The sequence below is a fragment of the Scophthalmus maximus genome, chromosome 2 (genome assembly GCF_022379125.1).
Source record: "Scophthalmus maximus strain ysfricsl-2021 chromosome 2, ASM2237912v1, whole genome shotgun sequence".
Taxonomy (NCBI): Eukaryota; Metazoa; Chordata; class Actinopteri; order Pleuronectiformes; family Scophthalmidae; genus Scophthalmus; species Scophthalmus maximus.
Window position 1 is genome coordinate 6,766,838 of NC_061516.1, and position 27,669 is coordinate 6,794,506.

Below are 27,669 nucleotides of genomic sequence, written 5' to 3' on the forward strand. Positions count from 1 at the left end.
CTGATAAATCCCTCAATCTCCTCCGTCAAATCAAAATTGCCCCGGTGGCTGGGGACACACACACACACGAGGACTTTGGACTTCAAACTGCCGTAATCCCGGCTCAAAGTGGAGAGGGGGATTTGCTGCACATCCATTTATTATTATTCTAAGGAATAGGCAATTAGAGATAAGGCCATAGTTGTACGTCGGGTGAACTGCATTCCAAGGCCCTCCCTTCCGCTGTCCGAGGGGAAGTGTAGTATATTTCGGGATGACGTGTTGTCAGGGCAACAGTAGGGAGTAGACCAGGAAACAAACCCAGGTCGCCATATTGTCACGTAAAGAGTAAATGAGTATGCCAGGCTCTAAGACACGGAGGGTCAGCGCCCTGTGTGGCTGTGTATTAAAATAAATACATTTGGCGAAAATAAATCACTGAGAGTCGACCTATAGAAAAAGCAGCAGTGGCAGTAGCTTCTCACTCCCCGTCCCGATGGAGCCTTTGAAGCTGGGATGGATTGACCTTTTTAAATAAGTAAGGTCCACCGTGGGACCCACCTGGAAAACAGAGGACGGTGTTTTCTCTTGACCAGAATAGAAGAGTCATTGTGCCACGGTTGGTCACCAGACAAGGCTTATATGCTGTTGTCATGAACAACTGGCCTTTGATAAGGGACGTCTAGCTTCGAGATTACCGCATGTAGCCACGTTAATGCATTCATGAAACACACACACACACAGGTAACTAACACTGCGAGGAGTCAGGTCCATTGCCGGCCATTTACACATATGGGGTGAGTTGGAATTTAAACAACAACGTGCCCAGGAAGGAAGGCAAATCCCCGTAATGTTACCGTGTCAACAGACTCACAGTAGGTCCCCACACCTTGGGTGACAACAAGACCACACACGCAGGAATGAAAAAAACAAAAAACCCTCTTTCCATTGCACACTGTCCATTGGACTGGAGCAGGGAACATCTCCTGTCCAGACGTCCACGTGAGGAGACCAAGTGTCGAAGCGATCGCTCAAACCATTTCCAAGTTCCCTGGCAAACATGTTGGCCTTCTAACAGTCTGCAGAACACATCACATGTTCAGTAAGTGGGTATTTTTATGTTCTGATCATGCTGTCACATAATATTAATCTTTACCCCCTGAAGGTGATTATTGTTATATTATTATGATCGTTGTATAGAGTTGGCCGAGAACAAGAGGACGGCAAATTGCAAATTAATTCAAGGAATTAGAAGACAGAGCATAATTAGGTACAAGGCCTGTTGAACTCACACTAACGTAATCTGATTATTAACACAAGTTTACCGGGACAATCGTAATGAGCTCACGCAATAATGAAGATTACACTGGAAACCGGCGTTTGGTATCAAAGTGAATTCAGAAAAGTCGCAATGAATCACACAGAGGTCAACATTCCAGTTCAGAGACCGGACAAAATCAGGAATGTTGAATTTGAACATTGTGAATGTTTAAGCTGATTTTTCTACACTCAGCAGCTAATCATTTGTCCTTTCTTTACAGCATTTTTAAGATACATAATAGTTCATTCTATTCTATTTCTTCTATTCTATTCTATAAATGCATTTTTATTATTGCTTACTCTGATTGAATTTTTTAGATTTTCTACACCAGCTTTGAAAACAGTGGAACATGTCTTGTTTTATCTGATCAACAGTCAAAAGCCTAAAATATTCGGGTTGCTTGTAAAGCAGCACGTTTTAATATTTGAGAATGTAATGATCCAATGTTTTTGGGCATTTTTACTTGAAAAACAACCTAAAAGATTGGTCAGTTATCAAAAGGGTGTCAATCAACGAATCAGCCAATTGACTGAGGAGATGACCTTGTTGCCCAAACTCTCCTTGATGAGCCAGTAAACAGTAGAAGTCAGTGGAGCCGTTAACGGACTCATGGATGTGTTCTGAAGGCCTCAGTCCGACGACCCCCTGCCCCGCTCTGAGTTTGGACTGAAACACCAGACGAGGCCTTTGTCTTGTTCGCGGGGGTCGACATTCGCTCACTTCCTGCTCCAGCGCTCTCGGCCGCAGCAGCGACTCGAGGAGCACGCGGCTTTCCTGTCGCCACAGGAGTGCTATTCACGAACATTTCCCGTCCGCGGCTCGACCACGGCGTGCGTTCAGGACACACCTGCAGGGTGACTGATAGTGAGCCGAGCGCGGGGGTCAAGGTCGGCCCCTGTGCTCGCATTGTCCCGTCGTGTTGTGAATCACGGCCGGCTGTTAAGACTCCAGATTAGTCACTCGGGGACATTGCCACCAATCACTGCTTGAAATACCTTCGAGGTGTTGAACCCATGTAATGGGGGGGGGGGGGGGGGGGGGCGTCTGGTTGGTAGAATGGGAGCATTTCTCAGGTAATACCCTTCCCTCAGGGTGTAACAAGCCCGTCTGAGATTGCCTGTGTCAGCGCTGTCAGCTTGTTTTGGCAACAGAGCGTTGGACAACCCACAGCGAACTGAGGCAAAAATGTGAAGCTGCTGCTCCCGCTCATGTCGTTTGGAACTAATGCCTACTCACCTGCAGCAGACGGAGTCTCCCGACTCAAACAGAAGTTCAAAATTGAATGTTGCACTGCGATGGACACAAATCTGTTTCCTGCTCATAGCGGGGGCTGAGACGGGACAAGAGGAACGATACAACGGGGATTCAGAATTTCACCACCAGACGAATATGAACATACAGAAATCCCTCAATGAAGCATTTACATAGGTGTCACACATCTGACTCCCTATCTTTTAATCCAAATAATATCCTCCTGCTGTTTCCCGTCGGGACGACTCTTGTCAAAAAGTTTTACCTGAATGAATCATTTAGAACTCGTCGTCGGCTGCACCGTGCCCCAATTTCAGAATCAAAGAGATGGGGGGGGGGGAGGAAGTAGGCTGCGTGTACTGTAAAGCTATCAGCGAAAGTAGGAGTTTAATACATTGCTAGAGAGAGTGACGGCTGAGCCAATGTTGCAGCAGATATAAAGGGATTATTCTTCCCTGGAAGACATAATCATGTGTAACACACTTGTATCAAATCCTGTGAAAAACAAACAGGTGTTTCAGCTTTAAATCCACCCCTTCATCCTCCGGCACCAACACGCAGACAGACCGTTTCTGTCACGTCCTCATTAATTATTAGCTTATGATTATGACTAATATCTGGTTGGTTTCATCCAAGTATACATTTCACAGAGTGAACATGGAGATGTGATATTGGCTCACTGGAGACACACAGGAGATAAGGAGAATGTTGCTTCAACTCGCTGATGAACTGGATGGAAATGTGTTTGCAGAGTCACACGGGTTGTGATATAAATAATAGAATCAATGTCACCTTCAGTCGTTATTCAGCCTTATTGTACCTCCAATAATTGCATTGTTTGGAAAATATCTGAACCGTGAAGGCAGGCTATGTACAGTGTGTGGTGTGTGGAGAAGAACAAAAACATGAATACACATTGATTCATAAATGAGTAAATGCTCACTCACCTGAGAGCCCCCACAGGAAGGTGACTGAGAGCAGGCTAAGTTTCCTTGAAGTAGCGGAGACCTCCATGGTTCCCCCAGCTTTATGTGTGAATATATAGAAATATAAATATCTATATACTGTATATATATAGATATATATGCGATCTTTGTTTTGCCTCAGTCTGTCAGGTGGTGTTCCCTCGGAGGGTAAGAACACTTCAGGTGAGGAGCCGCGGGAGCCGCTTTATCCCACAGCCGCGGGAGGGAAGTGAAGTGCACACTGGATCACCACCTCCGACACCGAGCGACGACTCCTCTTCTCCTCTTCTTCTCTTCTTCTCTTCTCTCCACTTCTCTTCTCTTCTCTCCACTTCTCTCCTCCTCCTCTGCCGGTGCCGAGAACAACTCTGCAAGTGGTCATTCTGCGTCCTCTCCTGAGAGAGAGAGAGAGATGGGGGGAGGGGGAGAGAGAGAGAGAGAGAGAGCGAGAGAGGTGACACTGCCATCAAGTTCGCCTCGACGTCAACAACGATTTCCGGTTTTTCTCTTTAAAGAAATAAAACGCTCAAGCGTATGTGAACGGTGTTTGCGTGACAGAGTTGCTTTTATTTTGAAAATAAATGTGAACGGACATCCGGGGTTTCCCTCGCCAATCTGACGGGCACACACCTGTTCGCTGAATCGCAGGTACGAAAAAAGAAAAATCTGGTTGATTTCACTTCATCGTCCGAATTCTGTCCGAAATTCGTCTTGATTCAAAGGTTTGAAACGATTCTCCTCAATGTCAAAATCATAATCATCATCATGTGCAATTAACAAACTGCAATATTAATATTTATTTTCCATGTGTAACTATTGCTACTGCTCTGTATATAGTATTTATATATCTTTTTTTATATTTTCTGTTTATTTTGTACATACCTGTTGTTTTTTAAATGTCTTCCTATGTTCTTCCATCCACTTTGCTGTTGTAATGTCCAAATTTCCCCATTGTGGGACGAATAAAGGCATACCTTATCTTATCTTATAAATAGATACATGTGAAACAGCACATTTAAGCATGTGATAAATGATAAAATACATTACAGTATCACAGCAGAAAATAAATACATTGATTATAAAAGCGGCTCCTCGACTCTTGTAGCTGACATGAAACATTTCCCTGATACCCTGCAGGCTCAGGCGTTTTTCGACCATCAGCCTGTTTTCAAATCTCCATCCTTTTCCCCGCTCGGCCCCTGGAAGTCTGCGGCTCCTGCTCCATCATGTGTGAAGAGGTGTGTGTCTGCAACAGACTGGACTCAGCTTGACGTGAACTCCCCAGGTGAGCTCACCCTCTGATGTCAAAAACATGGAGTGACCCGTGCTCTCCGAGGAGGCCGGACCCCTGCATTTCATCTTCTGAGGTCGCCCGGTTGCCCCAGCAACGAGGCTGAGGCTAATGCAGGAGGACCGCTCAATTACGAGAGGTGAGCAGAGGTGACTGCTGTGATTAAATCCAAAGGAGCAGGGTCCGATCCCCCTGCCGATGACGTTTTTTGTTGTGCTGTTGTAAATTGCATCTGGGCCTCCAGCTGGAATCTGCAGCTGTCAACACAAGCTGTTTTTATTACCGCTGCAGAAACATAATGTGAGCAGGGCAGAGGGGCTAATATTGCAATCCAGGGTCTGGTCCGATGGTGAGCACACCTGACACCTGGAGGACAAAACACGTCGCTCCCATGATCCAATTCATAAAATAAGTTTTCTTTCTCTTCTTATCTTTTTCATTCTAGTGTTTCTTTTCTAAAATGAAGAGAGAGAATTCAGCAGAACTGTACACATAGGTACAGTATTGTCCCCACTTTCAGGTAACTGCCCCTCCTCAAAAAAAATGAAATGACAATTCTACTGAAAACATAAATAAACATATAAAACATATGATAATTATTATAACTGTTACCATTACTGACACAGTAATTAAAAAAAGGATTAAAAAAGGAAATACCATCATGCCATAAGACATAAACTCCACATTCCTCCAGATGTCATGTGATGCCAGATGTGTCGTCTGGTGTAATAAAGCAGATCTGCCTGTCTCTATACATGCTACAATCATGTAGCATGATTTAATATTTCCAAAAAGGGACGGCAGCATGAGTTCAGTCAATTTATTCTGGTCCATGTTTGGAGCTTGTGCACTGGATTACATCCAGGGAGAGTTCTTCCATCCTGAGGATCAGAGAGAACATGTTACCAGGTGTTTGAACATGGCGTCAGGCTGCAGACAGGTACAGAGCGAGATCTGTTGTTTCAACGGGACGGGCCTGCAGTGTGTGTGTCACCTGTCACCTGACTCCATAAACACCGACCGTGTGGACGTGAGTTATTGCTTTGATCAAATGTAAGAATAAAACAGATGAAAAAAACACACAATGTGATCAGATTATCTCAGACTGTACGCTGCAGAATTAAATCTACATGAATCTGTATAAGAATGTCATCCTTTATCATCCCTGCCCTACATAGGGTGCATGTGGCACCTGCTTACTGATCAGAGACCTGGTTTCTGTCCGTCTTCACATACAGTAGACACACATACTGTAGACACACACACTGTATACACACATACAGTACAGAGCAGAGGAATAATCACATCAGGATTCATAGTAGAAGATGTTCCCAGTGTGAGACGATGGAGGGAAACTTTAATTTTCTGTAGATGAACAGTAATGCTTTGATGCAGATTTTCAAACTCTACATTATGTAAATAAAAATAAAAGGTTCCATTGTTTCATTAATGTTGCACTGCATGAATGAAAGCCTATTACTATTGCACAGTCATTTCCAACAATATCAAATATACAAAAGCCGGGCTCAATGAAATATTTATTAACATAATGTATGTGCAATTTCCCGAGTCCGAATCGTTTTGTAACAGCAATGTACATAAAAAAACATGAATTATTAACCAACAAGGGGCAAAACGCACTACATGCTGTTGTATCGTGTGTAAACTGTAAATCTAAAACATGTTTACTTGGAATAACGTCACATATTAACAAGTTAAGCTAAATTCTTTATATTCTGTTTGTGGATTAGGGGAGTGTCCAGATATTTGTTGAAGCATTGTGTCCTTGTGTACACACACAGACACACACACACACACCCAGCCTGTGAACCACCGTGCAGGAGCTTTTCCACGGTGGCTGTCTGTCGCCACCTCCTGGCCTCATGGGTGAATGACATCCTCCAGGTCTTCTTCCACTCGACCACTGTCATTTAGTTAGTGCTCATGCTGATGTTTAGCAGCTTTAATGTTTGCAGTGTTAGACACACACACACACATACACTTACATACACTTACATACACTTGCATACACTTACTCGTGCGCAAACATATGATGCAATGCCTGAAAGTGCAAATAATAAAATACTTAGTAAATCAGGAACGAGGAATCGCGGGGAAACACTGTCTCACCTGAGGGAAGCAGTGGAAGCTGATTTAAATATCTGTAGTGTTGCAGGCCTGTGGTCGTAAATCAAAGTATAGGTCTTTTGACATTGTTAGCTGGGGCTCCGGAACTTTTCCTGCCAGACCCCTTAATCACATTTGAAGAAACTGTCAGTGAGAACACACCAGGAAAAGATCTGGGGATAAACAGGGAGCAAGTGTGGCGCTCTACTCATTTACAGCTGTGGGTTTTTACTCTGACATTTTTTTTGTACATTACATCATGGAGGATATAATATGACATGTTTCTGAAAAGGCACATGGGATGTCTAACGTCAGCTTCAGTTCCTCAGAGGAAAAAGAAAAATACGCACCAACCCATTTCCACTGTGTGCAATGACAGTGTGTGACCCATTTATTGTTTCTCAAACATGTAAACATACAAGACAGTGACTTCAAAAACGATCACATACCAGACTCCGTGTCAACCGATAAAATAGAAAATATCATATTCATCTTCATATGCCGTTTACCCAAACAAATGAACACGCAAGTTTGCAAAAGCCGGAATGCTCAAGAACATTGATATTCTTAAATATATATATATATATATATATATATTTCAGATATATAAGGTAGATTTTTTATATACATAGATTCATCATGGACTCATCCATTGTTTGATTTTTCTCCACACAGTTTTTCCTGGCACATTGCACATAACCGCAGGAATCATACACATTAACAATTCAGTTTGATTATTGGTCATAAGTGAATTCATGGTCTGGAGCTGACCTGAGGTCAGAGCTCTGAGGCCGTCACGCAGCAGATTATATCTGGAATGACGCACACACACACACACACACACACACACACACACACACACACACACACACACACACACACACACACACACACACAACCCCACCACGAGTGCAGCTAGAGATGCTCCAGAGTTCAGGAGTGTATTTACTATCCAGCGTGTTTCCTAGTGAGTTCTCATATCGGTCGACACATGTGACACCAGATACACGGCAGCAGCAGACTAATGACGCCATGACTGGTCTGGCAGTAATTCAGAATATTAAGCAAAGTTCAGCGTTGTGTGAGAGCAGGAGCAAAACTCTGAACACTACTAACACGGGCAAGCGGTTGAATGTGCATCGAATCTGTTAAAGATCATGCAACAAGGTCGATAAGAGATAAGTCTCCTTTAGTTCATACTGTAAAAATTGATTTTATTAAATATCCCTTTTTCACTTAAGGGTGCAAGCTCGTTTAAAAGGAGCCGACGAGGCCGGCTGACAATCAAAAAGTAGTGGGTAGTTCAGACGCTGAGACACAATCGGTCGGATCGATTCGGCCACAACAAGTTGTGAGAATCAGATTTTCATTCGGTGTGTGTGGTATTGTACTCACTATGGTTACGGGTTGGCTCAAGCGACACATGTTGTTTCATGTGCTGAGCAGAGGCAAGAGCGGGGACTACGACGCTAACCGAGCGCAGCTCGCGGACACGCTGCCGGATGAACACGTGTCCACACCGGCCAATACTGATTGGTTGCTTTTTTTTCTGTCTCTGATTTGCATAGAAGCATCTCGTAGCTGCACCGGTCCCCAGTCACGACGCTCTGTGGTTTCAGGTCCGGGCCCCAACAGTCAAAGTCAAGGCAGTTGAAGAGTAAATCCACATCACGGTCCCTCGCCGCCTTGTTTGCTACAGTACATCCCACTGAGGTAGACACATGCTACCCCCCCCCCCCCCCCCCCCCACGCTCCCTGACGAAGCAATATTTATCTACACCGAACAAGCAGCAGAAACATTTGTAGTGCACATTAGCTGAAAATAATAATAATAATAAGTACATACTTCAATAGTTAACCGACTGTTCCCGTGTTTCCGCACAATGTCTCTGACGTGACGTAACGTCAGTTCACCAGTGCTTCGAGCTGGTCTCGTCCTCAGTGGCGCCGAGTCAGGAACACCGGCGTGGTTACGCTGCCTCTTTGTCGTTGTATTTGAGGGGATAACCCACGGCGGTTTCCAGGCACTCCACCAGGGAGCCGGCGGAGAGGAAGTCCAGCTCCACCTCTATGAATTTGATGTAAATGGTCAAACATTGGGAGGAGTCTTCGCAGCTGCAGCTCTCCTGCAGGAAGCGCGTCACGGCCGAGGGCCTGCTGTGGACGTGGTGTTTGCTGGAGCCCTGAAAGTGCTGGAAGAGGCTCTGCTGTATGGTCCTGTCCTCAGCTATGCCCAAATAGCAGTAAGTGACTTTAGCCCCGGTCCTGTCACCCTGCGCTGCCCCGTCCACATCGGCCTGCCTCGGAGCGCCGTTTTCTGAATTGCACTGAGGCGAGCGATTGTCCTCGCTGTAACCCTGGGCCGAGGTCTGAGCGGCGTGGCTGGCGGACGCCGCTGCCCCGTAGCCAACAGCGTAGAGTCCGTAGGCCTTGGGGATGTCCCCGGGAAGGAGGTAGTGGCACGTGCCTTTGCCGCAGCCCGCTGCCCTGGACTGGGACACGCGGATCCAGTCCACCTCCATGTGCAGCTCCAGGCAGCGCGCCTCGCTGATGGTGATGTCCAGGAACTTGTAGTAGACATTCTTCCAGTTCATCTTTTGAACTTTGGTCATGATGACGCGGCCCTCGGGCTTCTCCGGGTTGAAGTACTCGCGAAGCCTCTTGCCCAGCGGCACCTGCGAGCTGATTTCGGCGTGGTGGTAGCGCACGTCCTCGCGCCAGCGCGTGTTGTAGCCCACGCCAAAGATGGCCAGCTTGTTGGAGAGGTGCAGCCGCGAGAACTCGGTCCACGTTTGGAAGTGCTCCCATTTCAGCTCCACGGACTCGAGGATTCGCGTCACCGTCTGCAGCATGCCCCTTCTCCTGCAGAGAACCAAAAGACACATGATAAAGTACAACATGTGTTGCACAAGCAGTGGCCAGATGTGGGAGCTCTGTTACCTCTGCCTTGTGGCGCTCTCTGTAATCAGAATTTTGAGAGGTGCTGTATCAATAAAGAATAGTATTATTATTATGCTAGGCTTAGCTTCAATAGATATTTATCCACCAATATCTCCACAGATTTTTGCATCACGTCTGTTAGTACATGATCATTTCTCGTTTTGACGAGTTACATATGGAAGTTTGTACATAAAATGAAAGAAGATCTGTAGTAACGTGGAGATTCCATTCAGCCCCCCCCCTTACACTCTGTGGCTTTGGCGACCCCCAGTGGTCGTAACGAGAAAGACACTTGTGGCAGAAAAGACCTGCACACAGACAGACGGCAGAATATCATCTTCGTTCCACTGTACAGTTATGGACGAAGACCATGTCTATCTTATCATCCCCATCAGTTCGTCCCTCTCAAAGTGACGAACAGATGCACATCCTCCTCAGAGTACAGTCAAGTCTTTCCAACAGCTTGGTGATGGTTCTATCAAACGCGCTCAGTCAACTCAGTTCACGAACAAAGTCCCGTCAGCCTGTTGGTGGAGACTCACTGGGTTTGCTCCGACAGCTCCGCTTGAATCTGTACAGCTCGGTTCTTAGGCACCTGGATTTCCTCTGAGGGGAAACAAACACACGCACATTAGTTCAAACGCACCATTCTTGTGTCGTCGCGCCCACAGCTGATGGCTGACGGACTCACCCGTCTCCATGTCCCCCTCTTGGAAAGCCGAGTCCAGCACCTGGTTGCACCAGTCCTCCTGGGAGAAGTCTTCCATGGTGCTGCCGTCAGACTCCATCTCCTGATAGAGGCCGCTGCTGTTGATGAGCACCGGGGCACAGCTCTGCGAGTCCCAGCCCCCCTGACCGAACACCTTCTCCAGCTGCTCGATGGTGTAGCTGCTCTTCCGTTTGCCGATGCCGTGCTCCTTCACGCGGCTGTAGCAGCGGCGGAGCGTCTGCGTGCGATGGGAGGACAGGTCAGTCACCTTGTGTCACCCCGCGGTGACTCACGGGAAGGGTCACAAGGGTCACAAAGACGAGAGATGTGGTTTTACGCTTTAAGGCCAAGTCTAAGTGCTAAGTGGTGATGCAACAGTCCGATTTCGTGTGTGTGAAACGCTACAATCAGCACAGACTGACTCAGCACAGTTTGATATTTTCTGAACTTTCTGTGAGGAGGTTGTCTGAAGCCGAGACGACAAGGTAACGTTACATTGTATCACCCTACTGAGGAATTACTTGGTGAGTTCTTTCAACACCAGGTGTCAGTAGAAAATAAGCTAAAACCAGTCTATCTAGAAGTGCCAAAAGGTTTGCACATCAGACGTCAAATAACCTAAACATAGTTTAAATAATAATAATTGATAATAAGTCACTAATAGTGGATCCAGCTCCCTGTTTGAGGCCGACACCTTTAGGACAAGTTAAATATAATACTCAATAACTGCCTCATTCCTCCCACAGTCCAAAGACATGCAGAATGGGGTTAGGTAAATTGAAGACTCTTAATTGACCGTACCCCGCCTCTCGCCCAATGTCAGCTGGGATTGGCTCCAGCCCCCACTTACACAGCTCTGCAGGACATGGCGGTTATTTATGATTTCGCATTTGTGTCACCTGATGTGTCTGTCACAGGTGAGTGGATGGACTCAGAATTACTCAGTCAAAGTGTAAAGGTTTGATTCTGCCCCAGCAGCAAACACTTAATAATGAAAGAAATAAAACCACAGTGATGATCTTTATCATGAGATCATTATACGGGGAAGAAGAACTAAATGAACAGTAAACCACAGTGTGTTTATTACATCACACTGGTGTTGTGGTTACTGAAAACAACCGCCTGAGAGGAGGGGCTTGTGTCACTGTGATGGAGATGGACATGTCTGTCTGCCCCGGCTCTGTCCCGGCTCTGACCCGGCACAGACCCGGCTCTGTCCCGGCTCTGTCCCGGCCCTGACCCGGCTCTGTCCCGGCTCAGACCCGGTCCTGACCCGGTCCTGACCCAGCTCTGTCCCGGTCCTGACCCGGCTCTGTCCCGGCTCAGACCCGGCTCTGTCCCGGCTCTGATCCGGCTCTGACCCGGCTCAGTCCCGGCTCTGTCCCGGCTCAGACCCGGCTCTGTCCCGGCTCTGACCCGGTCCTGACCCGGCTCTGTCCCGGTTCTGACCCGGCTCTTTATCCCGTCTGTCTACTACCTGCTCTGCGCCGCAGGCCAGCTGCTGTCAGAGCGGCTGGTCCTGATGCTGCGGGAGGGAGGACCGCTGTTCCGTCCTCCCCGCCTGATTTACCTTCATCCTCTCGCGGCACTGGGACGGGGTCCTCTCGTAGCCCAGCTCCGACAGGGCTCTGGACACCCGCTCGTACATGGCGGGGCCGGGGGCCTTGCCGGAGAACACGGTGCCCGCCACCTCCAGCTGCTGCATCCGCGCCTCCGTCAGCCGCTCGTTGCCCCACACCGCGATGAGGGCGTTCGTCTCGGACGGCGTCCACGACATCCCGCGGCACGCCGTGAAGCTGTTGGAGGATGAGGCCGCCGTCCGGCCCGCGGCGCCCGAGCCCACGTTCAGGGGCGAGAAGCGGTTGGGCGTCGGGGGGTTGGACTGGTAGTGGTTGCTGTCGCTCAGGTCCTCCGACTCGGGGGATGGCGCCTCGGTCTTCGGTATCTTCAGCGGCGTCGAGATCTCTGGAGAACGCTCCGCGGTGCTGGACGCCGCCATGTTGCCTCTGTTGCTAAGGGGAGGGGGGGGTGAGGGGGGGGGGGGGGTGACGTCCGGGGCCTGACGCCGCGGAGCGTGGACAAAAACACGGCGTGGATCAGACAGAGGCTGCGGTGAGTGGAAGGTGAGAAGGTGAGAAGGTGAAGCGTGGACAGTCCGGGTCTCAGGCACATTCACAAAACAAAGACACTGGGAGCGAGACGGACGCAGCAGGGCCGTGCGACGGCTTTCTACGGCCCCACAGACCTGCCCCACTGCTGGGCCCCCGACTGGGCTCCTGCAAGGGTGTCCAGGGTGTGAAGGACAAGACATGACATGAGCATGGATTCACGGATGAATAAAGAAAGACATAAATTCAGAAAGAAATAGTTAAATACACAAATGGATGAATGAATAAATATAGTTTGCTGTTGAAAAGGCAATTTCTCTATTTCGACATTGATTGATTTATATATATCTAATTGTACATTAATTTATTGATATATTTGTTTGTACATTGATTTATTGATTTCTTCATTTATTCATCCATTCATTTATTTATTTATTTATATATTTATTTCTATATTTATTCATCCATTCATTTATTTATTTATTTCTACATTTCTACATTTATTTATTCATTCATTAATTTCTGTATTTCTACACTTCTTATTTATCTATGTGTCAGTGTATAGATGGTAATTAGGTAGGCGGGACTTAACTCAGTCTAAAGTCGGATTGGTTTCAGTGGTGGGATCATCGAATCTACTACTTCTGTCTTGACTTGTAAATATATAAATAAATTAATAAAATGCAATTATTTTTTCCTCCATTTATTTCTTTGTTTATACTTATAATATAACTATTTTTTGTCCTTCATGATTTAGGATAAAAGGCCACTTCCTTTATTGGTTTATATCGTTTATATCGTTGGTTGATCCGTCTTTTGTTCCCCATTACTGCACCAAGGGGTGAAGAGTCCAACGGGACACAGTCGTCACTGGGCGGCGAAAGAGACGTTTTTTATTGATGTATACTGATGTATTGTGTCATTGTTTACTTTATCTTATAAGGTGACAGTGTGTGATTGGCATCCCTCAGGGAATACAAGTCATTCCAGCCTGCTCTGCCATCTGGTGTGTGTGTGTGTGTGTGTGTGTGTGTGTGTGTGTGTGTGTGTGGTCATTTGGTTGTTGACCCGGCCAAAGGGGCAGTACAATCCTTTTTTGGATGAGGTCAACACACAGGCTGTCCGAGAAAGGTCAAAGACAGGAAACATCGGTCAGTAAAACCTTTACTTGTCATAACTGACTGTCAATGTGTTGTCAATGATTGGATTTAAAATTAGACTCGAGAAATGCTGTGAAAGAGGAGTGACTCGTACTCTGACGATATTCTAACTCCCCAAAAGGCAAAAGGAAAAACCCTGCATGTTTCCTCTTCAGAAGTATTTGTGTGTCCTTTACTCCCTGTGCCACAGAGCTCCATAGTTGTCCAACAACTATTAAAAGCATGTTAATGAGCCACATCATTACACCGGGTGACGACTTCATTCATCACCATGGCAAGTTTAAGAGCGCCCTCTGCTGGCTCACAAGGCGAACCACTTCAAACCATCTGTTGCACGTACAGCCTGTGAGTCTTCAATCCAAGCAGCTCGTCACAGTCCGAGTATTAAAGACGCAACGGACAACTTCTATGCCCCTAGTGGTTCCAGGTGGTATTACTGTTGTCAACACCACTTTGTTTTCTGGCTCCTAGCGTTAACTAGCAGCAGTGTTGGCATCATGGCTGACTCAATGCCAGGCCACTGTCTGACCGTAAAAAAACAACAACAACAATTTAGACAATAACCTCAAATGAAATATCTTCTAGTATTAATATGTAGGCTGGTTGTGTTACTTACTGATGGGATAGAAAAAGTACAAACTGCAGGTGGTTTTTGAAGCTTCTCATGCCCATCGGAGGTTCACTCTTGTTTTATCTCTTTTCTAACTCTCTCCTTCTTCGCCTGCTTTTGTTTCTCCGTTAACAGGATTCTTTTTCTCTTGTGAGGTTGTTTTTTTTTGTCAATTGGGCTGTTCCTCTGTCTGCCATTTTCATCACGTGGGACAGAAACTGGGAGAACGCTATTCTCTTCCTTGTTTTGGTTACGCAGTGGGGGACGCAGTTCTTCTGTACTGCAAATCGAGTCATTATTTATCATCTTAAATCGGGAACATGTTGAAAGGCTTATGGCAGACCAATAAAAGTGACAGCTCCAGATTTTGGCAATTCCTCTGCTTTTCCTCCAGAGCCACCACATTTTTTGGTTTATTGTTAAATACCATGACAACTCTTAGGTTGACTGCAGTCACATTTTGAACAGACATTCACGGTTCTCAAAGGATGAATTTTCCTGGCTTTGGTGATCATTTGACTTTTCCTGTAGCGCCACCAGCTGGTAAACCTTTTTTTACTCATTCAGTTAAATGTCTTGACATCTATCACATATTCCCAGAGGATCAATCCTAATGACTTGTGTCCAGAGCAAAATATCCAAGTAACTACCTGAGCATGCTCACATGGTAATTTAAGATTTTGAACATATCAAACAGGATGTTTGCTCTATCAGAGTTGAGCATGTTACTCATTTCGTCCATGAAAGATACACACAACTTTGCAGGTGTGTAGTTGTGATCAAAATAAAGGCTCAGTCAGAAGATATATGAGGAATATCTACAGTATTATCATTTTTATAAATGTGCAACAAAGAAACTTAAATATAGATATAGATTAATGTATTCTACTAGATGAATAGATTTTGATGCATGCAGCAACAATACCATGGTATAATGTTTGTCTCTATAAAAAGTGTACCTTCAAGTGATATTAGTGGAATGACTTGTTATAGATCCATATTCCTTTTAACGTTTGAAATGAAAGTAAATGCAGCCATTCGAAATATGATTGTCCTTTACATCATACAATGGTGTGTGCTCACCATAAATCGGCAAACCTCCTGCAAAGTTGTATTGAAGATTAAAGTCGTGACGAATCATTCACTTTAAATTTCATTTTCATCCAAATGCTCGGTGTACAATAAACTCTGCATTTCGCTGCGCAATCACTTAATGATTATACGATCTGAGCTCTCAATGAGAAAAGTGGGTCTTGTCCTTTCTTTCACCGGCGCATCGAGAGCACTAAGGTCAAGTCTTCTGTGGCCTCATTTGTGTTTTAATATTCCAGAAAGCACATCTGAACAAAATAGTGAGGATCTGTGTTAATCTATGTACGATCAAGAGGCCGTCATTATATTCTGGGGACATGTACAGACATAACTTAAAGTTAATGAGATGGGACTTTATTTGCCCATGTTCAGGACACTGACTTCACATTTCAGTCCCACCAGCTTTGCTGACGCCTCATGAATTTGAAGTTCGAGAAAAGCTTCTCTCGTAATTGGCAAATGGTTGTGATCATGATCCTCGGCTTTTCATCAGTGGGCCAATTTGCTCTTTCAAACTGTAAATGATTGAACAGAGATGGAAGGAATATGAATATATATACATATATGTGTATATAATTTGTTGTTAGAAAAAAACAAATTGTATTATCTTTTTGTGCCCTGGTGGCTGGCTGCAGTATAGGTCATAAGCCCAGCCCCCTCCGTGTTGGCAGATGACAAACATATACATTTTTCCCATGTAGTTCTTACCATCCTGGTGTATGTTGGAGTAAGTTTGGTTTAATTACTGCTTCGTCATGATTGACAGCTCAAATTGACATGGACTCATCTTCTTTTCGTAAGGATCATGACTCGTGTGAAAGGAGATCTGATAATCGTCCTTTGTATTGTTTGAAGGCAGCAACATGCATTCTCCCCCTTTCCACTGCGTGATGGATTTACTTTTTGTCTCCGTGCTCATCTTTGATTGGGCCACATCTGTTACCCGTGAGCCTCAGTATTAATGACAGCGCCAGGAATGCCCTCAAGTGTTTTCAGTTAAGCGTATCTGAGCGCGGTCCTACTCATGACTCCAAACTCATTACTTTACACGTGCAAAGTGACACAATGATTATGAAGTTAAAGTGCAGCCTGTCAGCTTTCATTTGATGTGGGTTTTTTTTTCTCCTGGTACTCATCAGATGATCACGTAAACACCTGCACTTTGGTTCTAGGTGGAACAAGTCAGCGTCGAGCGCACAGACATTTTAAATGAGCGTTTGGAAGAGCAGCCTTTTCTCGTGCGCGCTGGATATTCTTAATGCACAATGATTTGTAGACTGTAGCTGCTCATTCTGACCCTATTAACAGAAGTATAATATTTGGGCTATTTGTTAAAGATGGCCAAGCACCTACCTACACTCATCATGTTCAATTTTCAGGCAGTTTCACCGTGTCTCTGCACAAATTGATGCAACATTAAATACTGTCCACGTAGGACTAAATGAGTTGACAGTTTTCAAGCATACAAGCTAGCTACAAGGGACTGTCTTTATTGCAGATCTCTACTTCGGATGCAATGCATTGAAACGAAGTAAACAAAGTAGACGGGACTTACTTAAACTTTAGTAGAGTGGATTTGATCGATGGATAAATTTATCAATTGAGTGGTCCACTCAGCTAAATGTATCCCAAACTCATTTGTAAGCTTCCTCAGCCTTAGACGCCGATCTGTTGTATCATCACATAAAAACTCCTCCACCATCTAAATGGTGCAAAGAGGCAGTGAGGAAGAAAAGTGCTAATGCAGTGAATTAACATCCTCGCTAACACATTCAGCCTTTTAGACTTTCCCCACAAATGTTTTTCATGCAGTCTTTGTGAGGGCTTTGTACATCCTCCCATCAATTTCAGTGTCATCTCGTTCCTGTCGTCTCAGTGGTCTGATTGGATCATTACCGGCTAGGTGTGAAATGACCGTGGGCTGCCTCCTTGATACTGATTGCGACAGACATGTCACCCTAAGCACACTAGGCTGAAAAAAAAAGAGCAGGAGTTCAAGGGGGGAAATCACGTACAGACAAAGAAATCACCCCGGACTTCAGAGGCACTGGGAAGACTATCAAAGAGGAAATGAGAGAGAAAGAAATGTAACTTTACCATGATACAACACCATCACATCAGCACATTTGGGGAGTTGGAACCAGTGAATATTAACAGTTTTACTTGATAAATTAAATAGAAAATGGAAATGTATTGTCCTGCAGATTTAATCTCACCATAGCCAAAAGGCTTTCTCTGCGTTAACAGCTGTTTACTTAGCAGTCAAGCAGAAATGTTGCATTTAACTTCATTCCTTTACTTGAAGAGCAACATCACTGTTGACTCTTGTTGTGCTTTTGTTACACTTTTCATCACTTTTTGACTCCTGCTGAAGTTAACATGCCAACCATCTAGCCCCCGTCTCGTCCCTTTCTAATACTGAGTTACCGTTGCGTCCTGTGTGCCCTGACGTAGCGCCGCTTAGAGGGGGTATTACATCCCATTGTCTTGTAAAACACTGGCTGAAGCTCGTGGCAAGCGGCCATCACCACTACCTGCTCCCGACTGTGGCCAGGAACCTGCGTCATTTCCCGTCATCTCTGTCAAAGTCATTCAAAGCCTCTCCATTTGGTTTGCAAGCTTTTGTGGTTGTAAACCATGATGGTGGTGTCAAATGAAAAGTTGAGAAGTTTATCCTGAACTGTTGAGATATATTGATGTTAACCACAAATGTCAGCGTCCTGGTGGCAGTAGAGCTGCAGTAAAGGCATCACCACAGTAAGAAGGATTGATTGTCTGGCCCCCACCAATATCTGAACAAGAACACAGTTTATCTTTCAGATGTTGAGGTGAAAACTTGAATCTGCTGGCGGTGTTACAGGACAAAGTTATGAGATCACTTAAGTCATTAAGTGGACGTCGTACTGTAGATATTTGTAGCAAATTTCATTCAATGGAATGGTTGTCAATATATTTCACTACTGGTGGAACTAGAGGAAAGGTCAGGGAATCACCAAGGGTGTTTGTGGTAGTTGTGAATGTCTCAGTAAAATCTCATAGTTGTTGACATATTTCAGTTTGGACCAAAGCGCTGGACTGCTCAGCTGATAGGCAGGCTACTATTGTGGGTAAGAGAGGAACTTCGATGATTGCTGCTGTCCATCAACGAATTCATTATTCTATTAATCCATCATCTCTACCATAAGTAGTTTTCATTTACTTTTGTGCCTAAATATTCACCACTCACACCAAATTTATGCAATTCACCCCAATTCTGGAATTTTCCACCGGACAGTCATGTTGGATTCTCCCACATATCCTCAAACAAAGGAACCCCCACGAGACCCCATTGACTCCCCTGATGCCGAAACATGTCTCTCATCCAAGCCCAATCAGTATTTAGCTCTTTAACTTCCTCCAGCTGGGCACCGACCCCCCCCCCCCCCCCCCGTGAATTCCCCTACCCCGAGCTAACCTCCCCCGAGCGACAAGGGGGCCCAGGTGCCATCTCTGAACAAGGCTTGGGGTAATTTGGCTCGATGTGCCCTAACACACACAGCATCTTTATATCAGGGGCAGGGAGGGGCTGTGGACATTAAGCACTGTCTCATTAGGTTTATTTGGACGAAACGGGAGACCTAATGGGAGGCGGTGTAATGACCAAAAACATCTGATCTCCACACGCTCCAAACAAAACATCCAGGTAGGGACCGGGGTCAGGGCCAAAGTCATGTCACGCCTCCATGCCTCTGAGGGAGGTGGGAGGGGGGGCCCAAGTTCAAGCACTTGAAGGAGAAAGGACAGGGGCGCCACAGAGCCGCATACTTGAGAGAAGAGAGAGCTTTTTGTCTTCGGGACACTTTACAGCTGATCCATCCAGACTTTTCATGTGGGTCTCATGTGAAGTGGGTTGAGTCACGGTTCAGGCCTCCCTGTCTGTGAGTTACCACGTGATTTATGTGTCTTGAGTTTGTGTTAATCGAAAATGATCAAAGATAATCTCCACCACTTCTTTCAAAATCAGCGTGAAGAGATTTGAAATGACTTTTTATTGGGAAGGCAGGTATGGGTGCTAACCGGCTAGCCAGTGCTACTAAAAGTTTTTCCATCTGAACTGGTCAGCAGCCGGGGACCATAACCCAATTAGACCCTAAATATCACAGGCAGCTTTTTGAATTAGGGACATTTCTCAGCTCATTAACATCTCATGAATGGTAAATCAGGAAACAAATAATTGTCTGGTGGTGATATAGTTTGCATTGTCAGTGCTATGGAAATTCATAAAGGCCAAATTTTAAGTTGCTGCTTTTGCTCTAGTTGTTTTATTTTTATTGCAACACAGCACAACACCAATATACCTGATTATAGATACGCGGCCCCATTAGGTATTCCTGCAGTCAGCAGACTATAGGATGGATTGAGTTTCAATTGTCAGGCATCAGTGGAAAGACAAAGGAAAACGGTTGACATGAGAGAATGAAGGACGGGTAGTGGTCCTCACTGTCTCCTGATCCTTGGCCCCCACCACTCATTGAGGTCTGATATGGGGGGTAGGCTTATTCATGATGTGATGGAGGTTGGAGAGATAGACTCGATGACGGATGAATGTACCTCTTCATGGTGGAGGGGACCGCGGAGATCTGCCAACCCACCCACCGGCCCGTACCCCCACCTCATCACGGCCGGGGCCCCAGGTGTGGAGCAGCTGAATTAGCCAGGTCCTCTTGACCCGCGGCCTGTCCACAGCTCAATACGCCATTAGCCTCTGCAGCTGACCTGACCAGTGTGGCTAACTCTCACTGACTACTGTCCAGTCTGGAGGACACAATAATTGCCTCCTGCTGTAAAGAAAAGGTTCGACTGTGTAGCGGCGTATTAAATTGTCCGCGTATCTGTATTTCCCCTGTTCCTAATTTCGGAATGAGTTTGGTACACTTCAAATTCAGGAAGTCCAAGAGAAAGTCTTTCTCTGCGCAGCAGATTAAAGTTGTGTGCGAGTGACAAGACGCAGGTGAAAGCAGTTGTAGTAAGAAGTGGAAGGTTAAATGGTGGAAGTGAGAACACTCGAATGGCTCCTGTGACCCCGCTCAGACAGGACACAGTCAAATTCAGAGGCGATATATAATATATGTATATAATATAAATAACTATCGACTTGTGTTTTGGTATCGCTTTCTTCAGGGACGTCCCTATTTTCCACATAACTATGATACGATTACATAGTTTGTACCTGGAATCTTCCTTGGAAATTACGGACCTGTCAAATTAACTGTTGGCCCCTAATGTTGAAAAGGTGACGTTGTCTTTGTGTTTTGGATAGTAACTATTAAATAATTACATAATCAGACCAATTGTTTTTTCTTTGCCTGGATATCCCATTTTGTCTTCAAACTGATTTAATGTAGCACAGTTATTGAGTCACCATTCAAACCGCAATGTCACAAACACAAAATCTCTCCGCTGCACCAGCGTCACAGTTCGTATTAATGGAGAAAAATGAACTGAGCAATTGTTCATACATTGAGTAATAATCCAAAATCGGTTCAGCTCATCGTATTGGAGTTCAGTATGATGTCAAGAGTGTCTAAAGTGTTAACATGTGACACAGCAGAGTAAAGTTAGATTTAAGGACAATGAGGTGCAGGTCAATGAAACTGCGTCCCTTGGCCTTCGGGCCTTTACATGTTTGAACTGAGCTGTCAGAGAACAGAGGAAGGACACGAAAACAAACCAATGACGGAGTTACAGACAAAGTCTTGAATGATGCTAATGTCTCTGTTATAATTACACAGATGAGCGACTGTGGTTATTGTGGATACTTTCAAAATCCATATTTCCCCTGAGGTGCCCCAAAGGAGTGTTTTCAGACACCAGGTAAAAGAAAAAGAAGTTCTGATGATGGCCTTGATGTTCATACTATATCCCTGCTTATTGTGTTTAAAATGAAATGGATAAGACTGTGTTATTTTTGACCTTCATGAATCCCAGCCCCCCTCCCCTTGTGTCCTGCACAGTCATTCACTGTCATCCCTCCTCGGCTGATTGATCCCCTTATGGAGTGTGCACCTGCCATGTGAGAGTCACAGCTCCTCTCCGACGTGTCACAGTTCTCATCCACGACAGAAAGAGCGTCCGGAGTGAAATCTCAGAGCTTGTTCGTGGTCACACGAACGTGATCACTTTGTCAGCTACGGTTCCAACACCACCCTGCCACTTTGAGTGTGTTCAGTTAAGACGTTGTGGTTTATGCTGCAAATTGTTCTGCGCTTGCCAAGATTTAGAAATATGAGAATTATTATCTTGTCTTTGAATTCATGAATATTCTTGAATTGATCTTGAATTTGTCAGGATTTCTTGTCAAGTATGAGATAATTTAATAATTTTTCTCCCCAAATTCAGTGTTTAGTTCTACAATTTTGTGAGCTCTCCTTTTCTCGCAGTGATAGGCTCAATTGTATCAGGTTGACTTCTAGGGTCGTGACATTTCCGAGCAAGGTGAAAGGTCGCCGGCCAAATGTCAGCCAACGCAGGAGCCCGGGCAGATGGCGAGCCTCCGCTTCAAAAAGCTGATCGTGTCAATAAACTTAATGAGCCGAGATACTGAAGTTTATGCTTGAAATTATGCAGCTGTGTTTGTCCGATGCATGCAAAGGAGAATCAATGAGTTGTTTCTCCTTCAGCATGACTTGTTCAGAACTTTTATTGAAGAGGTTTTTGCTCTCTGCACTCTGTCCATTGCGGAGGCAGAGACTCTGCGAGGCCTTTGGGGTTAGGAGTGAAGGAATAACACGACACCTCTAATCCCCTTTGTTAGACAAAGAGCTCGTGACACGGCAGCGATCGCTGAAAGAAAAAGGTCACAGAGCACCAGAACAAACCCCTCTCTACTTGCCAGACAGGAGCGGCGACACGAGACATCCGCACGCCCAATTTATCAGAGACAACACTTACACTGGAATAATGAAGCAGAAAAATGTATGTGACTGTCAGTTTCTATGAGCGCGTGCATGCATCTGTGTGTGAGTAATGAGGTGTGTGTGTGTGTGTGTGTGTATGTGTCAGTGCAGCGTCCCTGCTGTGAGCCTAATTAAAAGACTCTGGGTGCAGAGGGGGCTGCTTCACCAAGTCCCTTTATATCCCTGCCTCCCTCCCTCTCTATGCTCTGCCTTTGAGTATCATGGAGCACTAATACCCCACAAATGCAGCCGCACATGTGACCCTCCGTGGCTGAGGAACGGAAAGGAACGTAGAAAATCCGAGAGCCGCTCTTTCCCCCACCCAGCTTCATTGTGACAGCAGTAGAACGTCCTGTTCCACTGGTGTCTTTGTCAAGTTAAAGTAAATGATCAGAACTCACATTTGACTGGGTTATGGTTGTCCCGTGTACCAACCCCGTGATTCATTCTGTCTCCAAATTGGCTGGCGTGCAAATTTGCCCTCTGGACTCGGGCCGACTACAGGCCACATGGGCGGTCTCCTATAGGGTGGTCTCCTATAGGGTGGTCTCCTATAGGGTGGTCTCCTATAGGGTGCCACCAGCTGGAGGTGCGCCTAAGAGGAGGAAGAAATATTTTTGAATTGCTTAAATGTACGTCGGAAAAAGTTTGTTACTGACGTCCAGCGAACCCTTTACACTGTGAACACACTGCACCCAACACCGGGGGGACCACAGACAGACTGTGGGACTCAGCTGCAGGCTGATCTGCCCCAGGGCTCATTTTCTCCTACCGCTATGGAAGAATCACAAATGAATAACCAGTCAATGAGACGGTCTTAGCAGTGAGGATACCCATTAAATCCACATACTGACACTGATGTGGCAGGAAAATCCAGGCGTGTTGATACAGGCACCGCGAGTCAAACTCACCCAGTGTGTTCCAATCAAACGCCGAGCCACGGAGAATCTCTGTCCCACTGGTACTAACTCAGCAGACGCCGTTGATCAGTGGACCCCAATCTGAACCGGACGGACCTGATGGAAACTGAACCCAGGTCTTATTACAGGGGTACATACTACATGTGTGATAAAAGATGTATGAACCATTTTGTGTCTGCTGCTGAGCTGCGTGAAGTATGACCAGTGTCCACAAGTGACGTCACGTGAGTCCGCGGCGGCTCCGTCTGATGACTACAGGAGAAGACTCAAAGCATAGCACAACCAAATCTCCATCCGAAATGTCAGTGGCATTGTGGGTAATGTAGGCACCAGATTGTGTGTGGATCTCTACTTTCAGATTGCGTGTCACTAAAAGGATACAGACACACACACACAAACACACACACAAATATATATATATGACAGTGTATTTACCCCAAATCAGTGTAACATGTTTAATTATGTAAAACCTTTTTCACATCTTTGTCTTAATGGAAATATCTGTTTAGATATTTACCTCTAGTTTACACTGAAATATTTCAAACGTTTTGAGAATGCAGATTTTTGTTTATTTATAGAAAAAACACTTCCATTTCACCACTGAGTTCTTAAAGACACGTGTATTCATGTCTCATGAACTTCAGAAACTACCCGACCGTCATCACACAAACGGCGGTTTGGAAGATCTCTGATCAATATTCCCATTTTTTTGCCGGGCTGCCTGAACAGAAACAGGATGCCCGCACTAACGCACGTGCGATGAAACCAACAAACGCAAAACAGAGGCCGTGGGATCAGCTGCCAATAACAAGCCCTTCTACCTCCATATGCAAAAAAGAAAAAAAAATACACTTAAACACACACTGGTCAATTTGAGTTGATCCTACTGTGGAGTAAGGGACATAATCCCCCGCTGTAATTGCATTCGGAGCTTCTCCGAGGGGGCTTGATACGCCACTGAAGCCCCTTCAGCGGGGGAACTCTGAGTCTCGGGTCTCTCCAAGGTCGGTGCTTGACGGCATATGTCTCTCCGTGCCTTAATCTCTCTATTCCCAAACAAGATGGAAGTGCATGCATCCGGGGCTGGTAATTAGCCAGCAGCCGCTGTGATGTGCCTCTTGATTTGACATCATCTGAAATGAGCAGCTGAGGCGGGGAACAACGGCGGACCTGTGAAATTGACTCGAGGAGGGTGAGAGGGAGGGAGGGTTGTGGAGGGAGATGTGTGCATTTTCTCACCGTGACTTTAGAGGAAAAGTAGCGCTCAAAGCGGAGCGGGGATGAAGTCGGGAGAGATCAGGTTTGTCCTTGGCCACCCCTCCAACGACAAGTCAAATGAATTTAATTTATTTTATAATATGTATATATTTTTAATAGTATTTTACATATAATGCCAAGCAGAAGTCATGGAAGGTCACTTTCCTTATTCACCTTATTCCTCATATATATTCCTGTATAAAAGATTGTGGATGAAACTTTTGTGAAATTTGTGAAACCTAACCCTAACGAGCCCTAACCCCAACCCCCCGCCCCCCGAACCAGTAAACCTAGGGGGAGCACTGTTAGGGTTCACCCTGGATGAAGCATCCGACCTGCCTCGGTGACCTTGGGCAGATCAGTCCGGTGTGATTCTTCAGTTGCTCACTATGAGCTGTACACTCAAACTTTTTTTGTGTGTGCATGCCCAGATTCTACTGTACATGTGATGGACAGGAATACAGAACGCCTTTTTTTTCCTCACCTCCACCATGTCCTGCATTGCCACAGTCTCTTTATCAAGTCCTACGGAACTTAAACCCCCTTTTGTTACGGCGTGAGGGAGCCCAGATGATGCCCGCCCGCACTCGTCCATCATCCCCCCCCCCCGCGTCACATGTCCCCCACTCCCTCCAACAACTCCACGGCCCGCGCCCCAGCATGCATATTCACAGGAGCTGGTGTCCCATGTCGGAGGAAACCAAATTGCCTCTCCCTGTCTCTGTTCTTAGTCAATTTTAAAATGGGCTAATAAAGAGGGGCAAGATTCCCCCATGGTAATGGCTCCCCGGAGACCCTGGGTAATTAAAGGGCTGCCCCTTCCAATGAACCGTCATCACTCATGGCTCTGGGAAGACAAACACATGAGCTTTTAAATGATAAACAAACAGGGGAGTTTAAATAGATTACATACTCAGCATTGTTGTAAGGTCGAAGAGATCTTTTCTTCCACCACAACTTATTGTTTATTATTACACTATTACATAGACTTATAAAGGCTTATGATGAAAAACACTGATTATATTAATCTAGGTGAAGGAGATTTATAGTTTATGGCTTTCACATAACAAACATTCTCCAATGGCAAAGACAAAATATGTAGAAAAACAGAGGATATGTAGGAAATAATAGTTGTTACATTATGTGTATGACTGAGGTTATTAGATTTTTATTTGTAACTTCAAAACTGATCTATTTGAGCTTTTTATCAACTTCCAGACAGTGGTCGTCCTCTCCATCATCCTCTCGCCTGAGAAAAGATTTGAAACGAGGAAATTCCAAATCTGTAAGAATTGATAGACTGATGAATTTAACATAAGTCAAACCTTAATAACAACATGGAAAAATAATAGAACTTGTATTTAAATGCGGCCCTGCAGGACACCCTGGTGTGACCAGATGAGACAGGTGAAAGGGGAGGTGGGCGTGGCCACAGTGACAGAGAACTGTAAAATACACCAGAGTCAAAACTCAACATGAAATAATGTTTTCTATTCATGAATTCAGCTCTGTTGTCATTGACGAAACAAAAGACTGTGCTGTATGATGGCCAGTGTATAAATTATTTGTCACAACCATAACTCAAAACACAATTTCTGTGTTTTCATTAACTCAAGTGTCTGTCATGAAAACCAACAAACCCAATGTGTGTCTAATTCATGGAGCCCATTGATCCATAACATACAATATCAAATATCAAAATATTAAATTAATTAATTATTTTTCATGAAAGTGATATAAGTACTTTTGACTGTGTTGTAACTATAACAGTGTGTAGATCCTTATCAATAACACCCGTAACATAAGACAATTTAATTAGTCCATATCTTTTCTTTCCTGTCATGCGCCTGTTTGTGTTGTGATGAGTTCAGGTTCCCTCGTAGATTAGACTTTACAGCACTCAACCGTCCATGACAAACCTCAGTTTACCTCATCATTCCTCTGCTGGCGTTTAAATGTTCTCATTTCTTTTTCTTCTATATATATTTTTTATAGACTGCAGCTTCCATCATGTTCATCCGCAGCTCTGTATGGAACCATAACTGCTCCAAACTGTCGTCCGGAACTACACGACAACTGCTTGTAATTGGTGACTGTCATCTGGTCTCCACGACCGGATGATGAAATAGAATTGAGCAATGGTTTGTGTTGTCGCTGTCATTGTGCTGCTGCTCACTGCTTGTTAGCAATGATGACAAACTGAATAAAAACACAGAAATCCATATGTGATATAAGACAGGATATGTAATAAAACGAATAAAATCATCACACAGTTTGATGTAAATGACTGAATTATTTCAGTTAATTATTCATGACTATGTTTCTATTGAAGCTTAGGTGTGAGCCCCCCCCCCCCCCCCCCAGTACAAAGTGACGTGCAGGAAGGTCGACTCCGCTGCCTGAGAGCTGATCAAGCATCAAATCTTAACAAGACTCCTAATGATCTCAATGAGATGCTCAGTGACTACATTACATTATGTATCTGGCCTGTGTGTAAATGCCTGGGTGGGGGGTGTCGGTGGGGAGTGTGGGTGGGGGGGTGTCAGGCTCTCCGAAGATACAAACTCTTGACGTCTTTGTTGTGTAGCAAAATTTCTCCTGTGTGTATCCGGCCCACATTCATCTTTATATCCTGTATGTGGCATATATATATATATTTTCCTTTCGCTCTTCCTTCATGCAGCCAGTCTGTTCCCTTATTAATAACCAACCCTCATTTAGGTCATTTTGCTCCCATCGCCTGGGGGTGACTCCCTATACACTCCTTCCATGCTCCTGCACTCCTACCGGTTCGTCCTGTGCTACTGCAACGTGGGACATGCATGAGATCAACCCTGGGTTCATCACAAGCACAAAGTTGGACACTGTCATTTTGGCTGGATGGTTTTCTCACATTTGAGGTCGTTCTTATCACACTGACGTTTGTTCAGGTGTTCATTTTTCAGACACTTTGGTTTTCATTGGATGGTTTTTAATCAGTTAGTTGATGATTGACAAAATGACC

General features: G+C 45.1%; 2 protein-coding genes across 2 annotated transcripts in view; both read right to left on the minus strand.

The window, feature by feature from the left end:
• esama (endothelial cell adhesion molecule a) overlaps nucleotides 1–3,932 on the minus strand; it is a 46,708-nt gene extending 42,776 nt beyond the window's left edge. Inside the window, exon 1 of the mRNA XM_035626140.2 lies at nucleotides 3,499–3,932. Within this exon, the coding sequence (XP_035482033.1) occupies nucleotides 3,499–3,565 (67 nt within the window). The 5' untranslated portion in view covers nucleotides 3,566–3,932. The remainder of the gene's footprint in view (nucleotides 1–3,498) is intronic.
• A 4,736-nt stretch (nucleotides 3,933–8,668) lies between these two features.
• On the minus strand, nucleotides 8,669–12,597 carry LOC118301059 (myb/SANT-like DNA-binding domain-containing protein 2). The gene is made up of 4 exons (XM_035626139.2): nucleotides 12,154–12,597; nucleotides 10,566–10,821; nucleotides 10,417–10,480; nucleotides 8,669–9,796 (listed from the first exon to the last, which is right to left on the minus strand). The coding sequence occupies exons 1-4, from the start codon at nucleotides 12,580–12,582 to the stop codon at nucleotides 8,905–8,907; spliced, it is 1,641 nt and encodes a 546-aa protein (XP_035482032.1). The 5' UTR covers nucleotides 12,583–12,597; the 3' UTR covers nucleotides 8,669–8,904.
• Between the last annotated feature and the right edge of the window lie 15,072 nt (nucleotides 12,598–27,669).